General features: G+C 45.3%; 1 protein-coding gene across 1 annotated transcript in view; it reads left to right on the top strand.

Annotated features, from left to right (window-relative positions):
* ADGRB1 (adhesion G protein-coupled receptor B1) overlaps nt 1-13,311 on the top strand; it is a 278,797-nt gene that overhangs the window by 204,604 nt on the left and 60,882 nt on the right. The window contains exon 19 of the mRNA XM_072851811.1: nt 7,302-7,405. Coding sequence (XP_072707912.1) covers nt 7,302-7,405 — 104 coding nt within the window. The remainder of the gene's footprint in view (nt 1-7,301; nt 7,406-13,311) is intronic.

Below are 13,311 nucleotides of genomic sequence, written 5' to 3'. Positions count from 1 at the left end.
CACTAAGCGATCTTCATGCAGAGATCACAAAGTCGTCCTCAGAGGTTAGAAAATGGAGAAGAGAAGGCTCTGGGGAGACTTTATTGTGGCCTTTCAATATATAAAGTGTTATAAGAAAGATGGAGAAAGACTTTTTAGCAGGTTTTGTTTGGGATAGAGTTAAATTTCTCCATAGTAGCTTGTATGGTGCTGTGTTTTGGATTTGTGCTGGAAACAGTGTTGATAACACAGGGATGTTTTAGTTATTGCTGAACAGTGCTTACACAGCATGAAGGCCTTTTCTGCTCCTCACCCCACCCCACCAGTGAGAAGGTTGGAGGTGCAGAAGAAGTTGGGAGGGGACACGGCTGGGACAGCTGACCCCAACTGACCAAAGGGATATTCCATTCCATATGACATCATGCTCAGCAATAAAACTGGGGGGTTGGAGGTTGGTGGGGGCTGCCATTGCTTGGAGACGGGCTGGGCATCAGTTGGTTGGTGGTGAGCAGTTGTTTTCTTTTGCATCACTTGTTTTTCTTGGATTTGGGTTTTTTTTTCCGCTCTCTATTAGTTTTTCCCCTCCTTTTTTTTTTTTTTTTTTTAATTATTAAACTCTCTTTATCTCAACTCACAAGCTTTTGACTGTTACCCTTCTGATTCTGCCCCCCATCCTGCTGTGGCGAGAGTGAGCAAGCAGCTGTGTGGTGCTTAGCTGCTGGCCAGGGACTGGTCCACAACACCAGGGTCTGTAGTGACAGGACAAGGGGCAGTGGTTTTAAACTGAAAGAGAGTAGATTTAAATTTGATAGAAGGAAGAAATTTTTTACAGTGAGGGTGGTGAGACACAGGATCAGGTTGCCCAGAGAAATTGTGGCTGCCCCATCATCGTAAGTGTTGATCTAGTGAAAGATGTCCCTGCCCATGGCAGGGGGATTGGACTAGATGATCTTTAAAGGTTCCTTCCAACCCAAACCATTCTATGATTCTATGAAAAAATGGCTTGGTGCCTCTTCCCTGTTCCTCTGCTTTGAGTTGAGAGAACCCCGTAGTCCCTCTGATAATGCTGACCCACCAAAAAGCTCCTTTCAGCTTTTTGGTGGCCCAATCCTGCCTTCACTACATCCCTGCTACTGCCCATATTTTGGGATCCACCAGGAAGAGCTTGTGTCCTGCTCTTCCTCTGTCCCTGTCTTGCAATTAGTGCAAGAAATATGTCTTCTGGGAGGTGGAAACTGAGCGTTCCCTTGAGCAGGTCCATCTGTATTTATAGTTTTACCATGGGCCTCAGCAACTGGCATGCCCTGGCATGACCAGACAGCTGGACATCAGTGCAACTTTCATTGAGCACTGCATGATGGTCAGGAGAGTGGTACGGTATGAACAGCACCTGCTTATTCAGTGGGTCTGCTCCCTGTGTGTGCCTGCCTCACATCTGCTCCTTCTGCAGGCAAATGCTATGCTTTGCTCCTCTTGGTTCTGCAGAGTCCCTGAAGGTGGACACATACATCAGCTACACCTTTGTCAGCTGAGTTGTGTCAAGAGCCTGGTTCTCACCCAGGTGAAGGTGTCATAGCATCACTCATTGCCAAAGTCCCTAAAAGATACTGTATATTGCTGCGGATTGCTGCCCTTTGAGGTGGCTGCTGTCCTCTTGTCAAGTGGTTGTACTGGGGTAGAGTACATGGCTGGTGCTATACCATACCACTGCAGTCTATATATGTATATAGAGAGGGCCTGAGTCTGAATGAGAAACCCAGAATCTAACCGAATGGGGATTAAAAAAAAATTCAGGATTTTTTTGGCAGATGACAAGAGCACGTTCACCTCTTTGTTATTCAACACTCCTCAGTTGTTTTCTTACAGCACTGACATACACCCCTTTTTGTAGAAAGCTGTTCACTTTTGTGAGTACTGGTAAAAGCATTATTTTCCAGCAATTTTAACAACCAGCTCTCTGCTTTGACAAGAGTTGTCCAACCAGCAACAAAATCAATACAATGTGGCTTAAAAAACTTCTCAAGAATCGTGAAAAGCCTTTAGGCCAGTGGCACAGTAAAATGGTTTCTGAACAATTCTTGGAGTAAATAACACCCACCTGGTCCAGTTCTTTGTCAGAAAGGTGGAGTGAGTGAGTCTCATCATTGCTTTGAGTTCATGAGCCGTGAGGAGAGAGGTAGAAGGAGCTGCAAAGGCTTTCTTGGTCTTGCAAAGATGAATGTAAGGGGCAATATAATCACAACCTACAGGTACCAGAGGGGCAATTACAAAAATTATAAAACCGAGCTCCTCTTGCTTGTGCCTGATGATTTAACAAGGGGAAGAGCCACAAGCTGTAGCTTGGGAGATTCATGTGCGACCTTAGGAAAAACCCTGTCACTGGGAGAGTGGTGTGGCCCTGGAACGGCCACCAGAAGGATGGGAGCTCTCCATCTTTGAGAATTTCCGAGGCTCATCTAGACAAACCATGGTCGACCTCACCTGCTGTTAGTGATAGTCTTGCTCCAAGAAGTAAATTGGATTAGAAAGCTCTAGATGCCCCTTGCAACCAGTACTTTTGAAATTTTAATGCTTAATGGGTCTTAAATTTCAAATGTGCAGGAATTCAAGCTCAAGGCAACCATTCTGAATAGCAAACACATTTCTAAAAGCGAACAAAGCCCAGCACCCCAAATTCCAAACTCATATGTCTGTGTTTAATTTAGGAGCAAAATAAATGGTTTAATTTTTCAGTGACTTTATTATGATGTTGTACCTATAAAGACTTTGCACAGCCTTTCTCAGTATCAAGGATGGAAAAAGCAGAAAGAACAGCTTGCTTGTAAGGTCTCAGGCAAATTGCATGGCATTAAGAAATACCATTTTTGACTTTGTTCTAATTGGAGCCTGTTTGACCCTGGAGCCAGAACAGGGTAATGGAACAAGCACGAGTTGAATGAAGTTGCTTTTCACAGTGTTGTGCAGAAAGTAAGAGAAGGAAAGAGAGAAATGCAGAGAATGTAAAGGGGGGAGAGCCAGAGAGATGCATTAAGAGCAAGAAGAAAAGACAGGATATGTCATGGAAAATGGCCAAAGGAAGGGAGGAAAGAAGACAAAGGAGAGAAAAAATGAGGGAGAAAGGAAAAGAAGGAAATAGAAGAGAAGAAGAAGGAAGCAAAGTGAAATTGTAAAGAAAAGGAGGAGTGTCCTTCTGCCCTACTAGGCAGAGTGATGAGGTGGTAGGACAGCAAGCAGCCCCAGGCACTAGCTCTCATTATTTCCATCCTAGCTGATGTCATTGATTGCTTCTCTCCTCCCTTGTCATGCTTGGTGACAGAATCGCAGGACTTGCAACTCATAACAACCTGCTCTGTTACTGCTTGGCCCAGGCCAAGGTTTTCTTTCCAGATCCAACTAGGCACAGCTTCATCTGTGTTTCAGGGTGCTTCTGGATGGCACCCATCAGCAGACTTGGGAAGGTGGTGAGGGACAGGCCATCAGGGAACACCTCCTGTCCAAGCAGGTGGAGACCCTGTTCCTAGCTTGTCTGTTGCAGATAACCAGTTTGCTCCTCGGAGGTGGTGCTGGGAAACTCCCATAGGACTGATTTCTCTCTTGCCTTGAGAATGCCTTGCTGTTTTTCTCCTGGTATCACTATTTCTTTTTAAACCAACCTTGCTTTTCCCCCTCATTCTCCTCCAAGGAAATTTCTCTTGCAAGGCTCAGATCATACAGCATCCGACCACCTTCTGTCAGGGGGTTTAATTAGTCAGAAGAAATAAAACAAATGATGCTTCATTTGCCAAAGGGAAGAAGTGGGGGAGGGGGAAGGAAGATGGGGAGAACAGAGAAACCTTAATAGTGAAGAAGGAAAGGAGAATCCTAAGCTACATGGGCCTAAGCCTTTAGGACTTATTAATTCCAAAGGAGCGAGTTCCTGCTCTTATTGCAGCCAGTGCTTTTTATAGTTATCCACCCTCATGATGCCAACAGAAACCCATCAGGGCTGGACCAACCATCCCTTCTCTGTAGGAAGAAGGAATAAGCTTCATAGCATCTCCTCAGAAAGAGTCCTTCCGGTGGGCATGGGTTTTGTGAAAGTTTGGCTGAAGGATAAAGAAGGAGGTGGTGAAGATCAGGGTCTTTTTTGTGGGAAGGGCTGCAGATAGACACCAGCTATTACCCACTGGTCTGGCTTCCACTTGGCCAGCTGTCATTTGTGTAATGCCTTGCCAATGAGCAAACATCTGACCTAGGAATGGTCCAGTACATGCAACCTCTACTTAGCTGATGGAGGATCTAGGAGAGGATTATGGGTGATGTGGGAAAGGGGATAGGGAAGGGGGTGAAAGAACGTGAGGTTGTTGAGGGTGGAGGGATGTCAGAGAGGATGTGGAAGGGAGGGGAGTTAGGGTTACTGTGTTGGAGATATAGGCATATAGTCTGCTTCTCTCTTAAAATCCAAACTCCATTTCTTCAGTTTTTCTTGGATGATTTAGGAGTGAGTTATATGTTGGGCTTTTTTTGCTTTAATGGAGCTCCTCCCCCACTTTTATCCAGTTACCCATGAAAAGTCAGTGAAATGAGACCTACTTAAATCAAATGTCACAATCAATGCTCATCCCAGGCCACCATTTGTGTGATGTGAACTCATATTGCCGTAAGGAGGGAACAGGGAGAGAAAAAGGGTTGGAAGTGAGCTTGGAGTGAGTGAGCAAGGAGCAATTCATGTCTGAGGGGCTTGTGCTTCGCAGTGCGTTTATCATGACCATACATCTCTGAGGTGGAGCAGGGCTGTTGCCCACCTGGGTTCTGCAGGGGGGGAAACAAACCACGGGTGGCAAAGTGAGAAGCTGTGGCTTCATACTAGAGATTGCATCTCTCTCTCCCATACCCTACCCCAGTGCCTGACTAAATCAGAGGCTTCTGTTCCCAGAAGAAAGTTCCTTCCACATTTCAATTTGTAAGGAGCAGGATATGGTATTTCATCACTCACGGTGCCTGGAATATGTCCAATTTCAATTCTGTTTGATGGAAGATGAATCAAAATGCTGACATTTTTATTGAAATTTCTTTCTGTTTACCTAGTTCCCAAAAAACTGCTTCTAACCTTCCACGAATATTTGTCAGGAGTAAATTCTTAGGGTGGGAATACAGTCACATGAGCTATGTTAAAAATTGCAGTGATCCAAGTCTCCATAGAAGTTTAGAAGAAGAATCCACATGTGAGCTGTAGCATTTTCCATGAGCGTTTTGGGAAGCTCTAGGTGGGGGAGATACAGGACCTTGCTGGATGGATTGGTGAGGCTCAGTGCTGTGTTGTTCTTGCAATTTCTGCACAATTGCTTGTAGTTAAAAGGAGTAAGGTATCGCCTGAAATCCAGTTCCATATTTTCAGCAAGTTGAATTAGGCTCAGCATCCAAACCCTTTGTACGTACCTATGGCGGTGGGTTTGGAGAGTCCCAAGCCTCCTGTTTCACAGAGCAAACTCAGGGAAGCTGTACAGGCATGCCGGTGTAGTGATGTGTCAGAGCTAATATGGTCTGTAGGGAGGGGCCATTACAGAGAGGTAGAACCACACTGCAGTGCAGTTTGGCTTCCAGTCTGCAGCTGGTCTACATCCAGTAAAGATTCCGCAATCAACCTGTACTCCTTTGGGTATATATGCCAGTTGGGCATTCAAGCCATTGATTATGTCACTAAATTTTGTCTCAGATCCCTTAAGCTCTTGTGCCAGCCTTCCCAATAGCTCCTGTGGGGTTCACTGCAGCAGTATGGTGAAAGTTTTGTTCCTCATTAATTCCCCCCAATGACATTCAAAATGTGAGAGGTGCCTTTGGTCAAAATATGCAAGTAAGGAGGATCTTCCCAAGCCCTTCAGGCTGCAGGGACACTTCAGCTCAGATCCCAATATATTGGGGTTACTTGTCTCTTCTTTGTGGTGGGCTCTGTGGAGTAAACCTGTACTGACTGTGGGCCTTGAGTCAATGGACATATGCTTGCTTTGCCCATCTGTTGAGCTGGCCAAACTCCACATAAACATAGCACTGAGCCTTGCCTAATATATTTTGCTTTGCAGCAGGCTCAGTAGCCTGGAACAGAGCTGCAGTAGCCTCAGCTTCGTGGTGTCCTGCTGATTGGAGGTTCAGGTTGAGCAGCCTCATGCCTGCCAACAAAATGGTGTAGACAAGTCCTTAGAGGACTGCCTGTTCCATTTCCAAATTCACGCATAATTGCTTTTTTTTCCTCTATGCTAAACCCTTGCTATGTCAGAAACGATCTCATCTCTACGGCTGTAGCGATAGGTGTTGGTAGTGCGCCAATCTAATGACAACCTTGACTGTGCTCCCACACCTCTGCATACTGCCTAATCACTCTAAATAGAGGGTTCTCATGTGTCTGCTGCATGGTGGGTCTCTGCTTCTCTGCCTTCATGCCAGCAGAGATCACTGATGTGGAAATGAGAAACATGCCAGAAAAAAGGCCTGCAGCAGAGAAAAACAAGTGGGATCCAGATCCTCACTCTAAGCTGAGAACAGGGGGACTTTAGTGATATTAGTCTGCCAGATGTTGGCTAGTTACACAGTTAGTCCTAGTGATGCAGAGAACTAGATTAGGAGAGGTTATAGCATGTGTTTATTCTTGATGTTGCAAGAGCTGATGATCAGCAGATCTTTTGTGGTCAGACAGGAATGGAGAACCATTCCACACGAGATTTTCCAGTAAGGACCCCTGCATATGAAGAAATGTCTTGTGTAGCAGTGTAAGAGTAGTGAAGTGATGGATGGTATGACTGGATGCTGGGTCCCTGGGGAGGCTATTCATCTTGTTTTTCCTTTGCTTGCTTCATCTCCTCCTTTTCCAGATGGATGTTTGTAGTTGGTAGAAGATTTTTCACCTTCTTTTCATCCTCCAAACTTCATCACCACCATTCCCAGAAGAGCTCATTTGTAATTGTTCTAGCATAGGCACTGCCTTCCGCTATTGCCTCAATTAATTATCTTCAAAGTTTCACACTGGATATGAAGGGCCTGATCCTCCTCTTGCAACCCACGCCTTTTACACACCTGCCTTGCCATGGATATCAGAGTTGTTACCCAGGCTTAACACTGGTGTGTGTGGGAGCAGAATCGGGTCCAAAAAAAGGCTGAGTCAACCAGAAATAGATCCTGGTCTTCTTTCCTCTTTATTTGTATGTGCAGTGCAATGTGAAGGTCAGGTGAGTTGACACACCGACAATTAGGAGGAAAGTTCTTGCCATGAAATTGAGCTGGTAGTGTTTGCTGAGCATCTTCCTTTTTTTTTTTTTCTTTTTTTTAATGTCTTACTTTCTCTCTTTCAGAACATGGAAAAGGTGCTGGTCCCTTCTGTCACGTTAATTGTAGGCTGTGGAGTATCTTCGCTGACACTTTTGCTGTTGATTATCATTTATGTCTCTGTTTGGAGGTATGGCTTTCATTCTCTTCTCTTCTTGTTGGGGAAAGTAACTGTCTCTTGATCTACATGGATCCTGGAGGTTTTGCTCTCCTGCTTTGGGTGTCTGGTGTCTGAGGAAGAACCGTTTTGTAATGAGTGGGTCCTGCAAAAAGTCATCATAGTGGCTTAGTTGGCATTATTCATTCCTTTTAGCGCCAGAGAAATTAGTACAGTGAAATTAGTGCCATGACCCCATGTAGTCGCATTGTTCCATTTTCAAAAGACACGTGCTGTTTTAGATGCCTTCGTATACCCCAGGAAACCTTGTTCGTGGAGAGGTGGACGCACACTGCCTCCTGGCAGGCAGATTGCTTCAAACTGTTCCCGGCTGGGTCTTTGATAACGTCAAAACATCCACGACCTGTTATGGAAACATCTGGCCTGAAGAACTGACAGCACTTTTCAGGAGCTTAAGGATGTTAAACCGCATGGTCTAAATAACTCTCCAACCTCTTAGCTATGTTTTGCCTTTAGCTTCAGATGCATATGGGATTCTTCAGTACATCCCATTGCAGAGAGCTCCTGTACACCTATAAACAGGTCAGGTGGAACCTTAAATTCTATCGTTTATAGAAGCTGAAGTGGTTTCGTAGCAAGTTTTATTGAACAAAGGCCCACATTGGCCCATGACCCTGTTAGATATGTTTTGGTGGACTGTATAAGCTGGAGGACCCAAGGTGTGCAAGGCATTCTCCCCCTATACTGCATTGAACAAGGTCTGAGTTTATACTAAAAGACCCATGCCTTTCCTAAACCCATGGCAAACATGCTGAGAGCTTCATGACTCTAAGCTAAATAAAACAAAGAAAATCAGAACCAGGTAAATGACTGTGAAATTGAAATTGAGTGGCTACAGAGAATATACTCTCTGGAAATTATTGGTGACCCTTTTGGGAGGAGGGATCAGTCTGAGGCTCTTATTTTGTCAAGTGATTCTTCTTAGTAGGGAGGAAAGGGTAAACTCGGTTCAGAGTTGTGAATTGAGATAACTTTTTCTACCCTTTGATAGAGGAAAAAAACAAGAGAGCAAAAAATGAGGAAAAAATGCATCTTTTTTTGTTGATACTGTGACAGTGCATAGTGGCTAGTTAATTATGGCAAGTGCTCTGAGCTGAAGACTGATCATAATAACATTTATCTAGAACTCAGGTTTTTCCGTGCCTGGGGTATCATTGGATCTGCTCAAGTCCTTGTCCTCTCCTGCTTTTCCTCAGGCTGGGCAGCACTGGGCAGCGCTGGTAGGTGACTTACTGGTGTCACTGGTGTCAGGATCAAGTGGAAAGTTAGGATAGAGGAGTAAAGAGCAAGTGTTCGAGCCTCACCCTCTCTTTCCTATCAGAAACAAGTTCAGGATCTGAAACCCAAGTTCAGACATGAGGTTGAATCAGTTTGGACCATGCCAGAGTCATTTGGAATAACATGATATATTTTCTTCCAGGAGTGTGCCCCTCAATATTTACTGTTATTGAGGACAGTAAAGTTAATTGCTTGCCCTGTTTAAAATATGCTCTTTTTAATTTCTCATTCCAGCCTTTGCGTTATGCCTATGCCCAAAATTATCAGCCTGAATGGGGGGACGTGTTTATGGGAGGCTTGAATGGGCATTTCTGAGCTAGCCAAGGATGGACATGCATTTCCAAGTGATCCTGAGACCAGCTATATCTTGATTAAAGGGCTCTCTATCCTAAGTCTCTTTGTGTAAATATTTGTAAAGCATGATCAAGCGATCTCTAGAATTTCTCTTTGGTGCGCTGAGTTTGTTTCATTTCTTCTCTGTAGATCATGATTTCATGTTTTCTAAACTTCACAGCATTCCCATGGCTGAGCCCTGAGCACTCTGTGTGTCCTTTTTATTTTAGGCATAGCTGCTGGACATGAATGTGCTGTCCTGTTAAGGGTCTCAGGAACATCATAGTCAAGTCAACATTATCTCCTGGCTCCCACTTTGTTTTTCCATAGATGTTATTTAGTCTGATAGACAACAGCTGGAGGAATGCTCAGAAGTGGGATCAGCAGTATTATTCCAGCTCTTGTGGCTAAAATACAGGAGCCGTATCAAAGTGGTCCTTTCTCAGTGTGCAGAGGAGAAAATCCTCGTGCCCTAGCTGCCTGGTCTTCTGTGGAGAGCACTCACCAGAGCTCAGCTGTTTCAGGGAGCTTTGGCTGGGAAATTTCCCATTCAGACCTCTGGACAAAAGCATCTGGAGCATGCATACATAGGCTCAGCTTGAGTATGAAACACTTCTGATGAATAAGCTCACTGAGGCTGACAATCTGGAAACTTTCCCAGAATTTTGCCCAGCTAGGGTTTGTTTATACATGGGAAGCAGAAAGAAAGGGCAGGGGAGAAAGAGGGAAAGGAACACAGTAAAGAAAAGGGGGCAGAGTAAAAGGGAGGTGATCCCAGCTTTGGGCTGCATATCAGAGAGGAAATGAATTTACCCTCTGCTTCCCATTCAAAATCCCCAAATAATGGTTGCTGCTTAGTGGCACCTACTCAGCCATTGGCATGAACTTTTTGATGCAAGCGATCACTTCAGACACGGCCAACTTGGCACAGTCTCATTGAAAACTGGACGTTGTTTCTGTTTGACGGCTGTTGGTGGCCTGTTGGTGGACTCACTCAGGTTCCCAGTAGACAGATGGCTGCAAAACTCTCCTGCAGATGGTGCATCTCTGGCCTTATTAGTAGTCTCGACAGAGAGGTCAGTGACACAGTGGGCCATAAAAGTGGAGTGACCTTGTTACGTCTTGGCAGTGGCTGTCCTGGGTCACAGCTGGAGACACTATCTGTGTGTGGGCCACATGCTCCACCACCCATGTGGAAAAAGAGGGGCAATTGAAAGAAAAAGATCTTCCCTCTTGAAAACTGACATGAAAATGAAAAAAACTGAGGAGAAAAGGAATTATTCAAGCATCAGAACAGGTGAAATGACTAAGTACCGTGTTTCTCTAAGCTTTGGTTTGTACCACTCCTTTTAAGAGGCTCCTTGACACAGTGGTGTTTCAGGAGTGCACCAATGTGTTTTCTATCCCTGAACTCATTGTGGTTCAACAGCCTCTGGAGTCAGTGACCTTTCCATAGCATGGAGATCAATGCTTGCTATCGAATAGCTCTTCCACCAGCCCATCAGCATGTGGGGCACGGCAGACCTTTTTCACTGGCAGCGGCTGGGTGAATGCTGTATTGCTGAGAGATATCCAAAGTGCGAGCTTTTCTCACTCCCTGCCCATCGAAGCCTGAGGATTGATTTAGTGGTTGTCAATGAGCTCTCAAGGGGCTTTTAACATTTGCTTTAAACCCAGGAGCTCTGCCTTTGCCAGAGATGCTGAGGTACTCAGTGGCCCTTGTGGGAGGTAGCAGGAATGAGTAAGTGACTGCGCGGAGAAGGATGTGTGTATGCACAGTGAGAAAGCAAGAGTGACTCAGTGTTTGCGGAGAGGAAGGGAGCATAATGGGGACAGAGCGACAGACTGCAGGGTTTTCCCACCTTCTCCATCTGTCTTGGTTTGCACAGGGCTTCCCCACATCCTGCAGGACGCAGGCCAGAGCCCAAGTTCCCTAAATTTGCAGTGAGTTTTCCCCTGCTTTGGTGGCTGAGTACAGCGTATTTTGATAAGTAGGCAGAGTCCATGTATCAGCCAAGGGGTGGCGAGACAGCACCCTGGAGTAGCTCTGCCTTTGCTGGAGATCTCTCCTCTGGCAAAAACCATGAAGTTCTGTGTTTTTTCCCTCTTTGATGTGAGCTCCTGACTTCTTTGGCCAGAGAGTCTGGATAGTAATGGTGATTTCTTTCTGTGGAGCATCCTGTGCTGGAGAAGAGGAAATGGAAGGAAAAAAGCAAGCATGGCAGGAGGCCGTCTTAGCATAATGGGGAACTTCTGATTGAGCTGAAACATAACAAGGAAATGTTTGGTAGCCAGGTTAGACTACCAAGAAGGAGCAGGGAAGCATTGCCCAGGAATGCAGGATTGAATAAGGAAGGTCAGACCTCAGCTGCATTTGAAATTTGTAAGGGATTTGAAAGGCATCAAGAAGGGTTTCTGTAGGTACGTCAGCACCAAAAGATTACTCAGGAAAGTGTTGGCCCATTGTTGAATGGGGCAAGTAGCCTAATGGAGAAGGAAGTAGAAAAGGTGAAGGTACTCAGTGCCTTCATTGCCTTGTTCTACTGGCAAGGTTTGCTCCCAGGTACCCAAGTTCCTGTACCTAGTGGCAGAATCTGGGGAAGAAAATACTACCCACTACCAAGGAAGAGAGAGCTGAGGACCATTTAAGTAAGCTGGACATTTGCAAGTCCATGGGACCAAATGGGATACATCGAGGGTGTCGAGGGAGCTGGCTGGAGTTACTGTGCCACTCTCTATCATCTGGGGAGGTTCCTGATGGCTGGAAGAAGGCAAATGTTACACTCATCTTTAAAAAGGGCAAGGAGGAGGATCCAGAGAACAACTGGCTGGTCAGCCTACTCACAGCCCCTAGGAAGATTAAGGAGCAAGTAGATATAAAGGTTATTTCCAGGCAAAATGATGGACAAAAAGTGATTGGGAATAGACAGCGCAGATTTATTGAGGGCAGATTGTGCGTGACTGACCTGTTTCCCTTTGTGATGCGATGACTGGTTGCATGGACAGTGGACAGAAGTAGGTGGTGTATATTTTGACATGACCAAGGCCTTTAACGCAGTCTCACATAGCATCTTCGTATCCAGACTAGGAAACTGTGCGCTGGTTTGGTGGATTCTAAGGTGACTTAATAGCTTAATAGCTTAATAGCTAAAGGATGGAGTTTATGCAGGCTTAAAGGGTAATGACCAAAGGCTTGAAGCCTAATCAGGAGCTCGTTACTAGTTGCATCTGACAGGAGTTGATACTATGGCCAATATTGTTTAATGTCTTCTTTAACAACATGGATGATGGGGCAAAATGCACCTTCAGCAGGTTTGTGGATGATGCCAAATTGGGAGGAATGACTGACGTGCTGGAGGGCAGCACTGACATTCAGAAGGACCTCAGCAAACTGGAGATACAGGCTGGAGAAATGGTACGACAAAGACAAATGCACAGTCCTGCACCTGGGACAGAATAACTGTGTGGAGCAGGATGGTCTGGGGACTGACTGGCTTGATAACGCCTCCACAGAGGAGGCTCTGTAGGTCCTAGTGGGCAACGATTTGGAAATGAATCAGCAGTGCACCCGTGCAGCAATGAAGGACAACATTATATTGGGCTATATAGGCAAGAATATAGCCAACAGGTTAAGGGAATTGATTATTCCCCTCTGCTTGACGCTCTTAAGGCCACATATGGAAAAGTGTGCCCAATATTGGAGTTCCCCAGTACAAGAGATGTCAGCACATTGGAGCAAGTCCAGTGGATGCTTAGGGAGCTGGAGAACGTGATGTAAAAGGAGGCAAAGGGAACAAGACTTGGTTAGCTTGGAGAAGGGGAGGCTATTAAGGAGGAGTCATGGAGAAGTCAAAGAACTTGCAGAGTTATACAGCGAAAGGTCTAGAGACACCAGCTGCAGCAGGAAAAAATCCAGCTCGATATAAAGAAAAATAATCCTTCACCATGAGACCAGTTAAGCACTGTAACAAGTCATCCAAGAGAGGTGGTGGCATTTCTGTTCTTGGTGATTTTCAAAACTTGATTGGACAAGACCCTGAGAAACCTGATCTGACTTGAAATTAGCCCTTTTTTGGGCAGTGAATTGGAATGGGAACTTGAGAGGGTTTTCCCCAACATAAATTATTCTGATTCTGTGATTCTACACATTGCCAACCCACATCTCGTTCTTCAGAGGTTCAGGGATGTGGGGAACAGGATGGACTCAGTGCATGAAGGGAAGCATGGAGAAAGGAGAGGCTTGTTTA

This window comes from Ciconia boyciana, chromosome 2 (genome assembly GCF_034638445.1).
Source record: "Ciconia boyciana chromosome 2, ASM3463844v1, whole genome shotgun sequence".
Taxonomy (NCBI): domain Eukaryota; kingdom Metazoa; phylum Chordata; class Aves; order Ciconiiformes; family Ciconiidae; genus Ciconia; species Ciconia boyciana.
The sequence above is the reverse complement of the archived record's forward strand: the minus strand, read 5'-3'. Positions and strand labels throughout refer to the sequence as shown.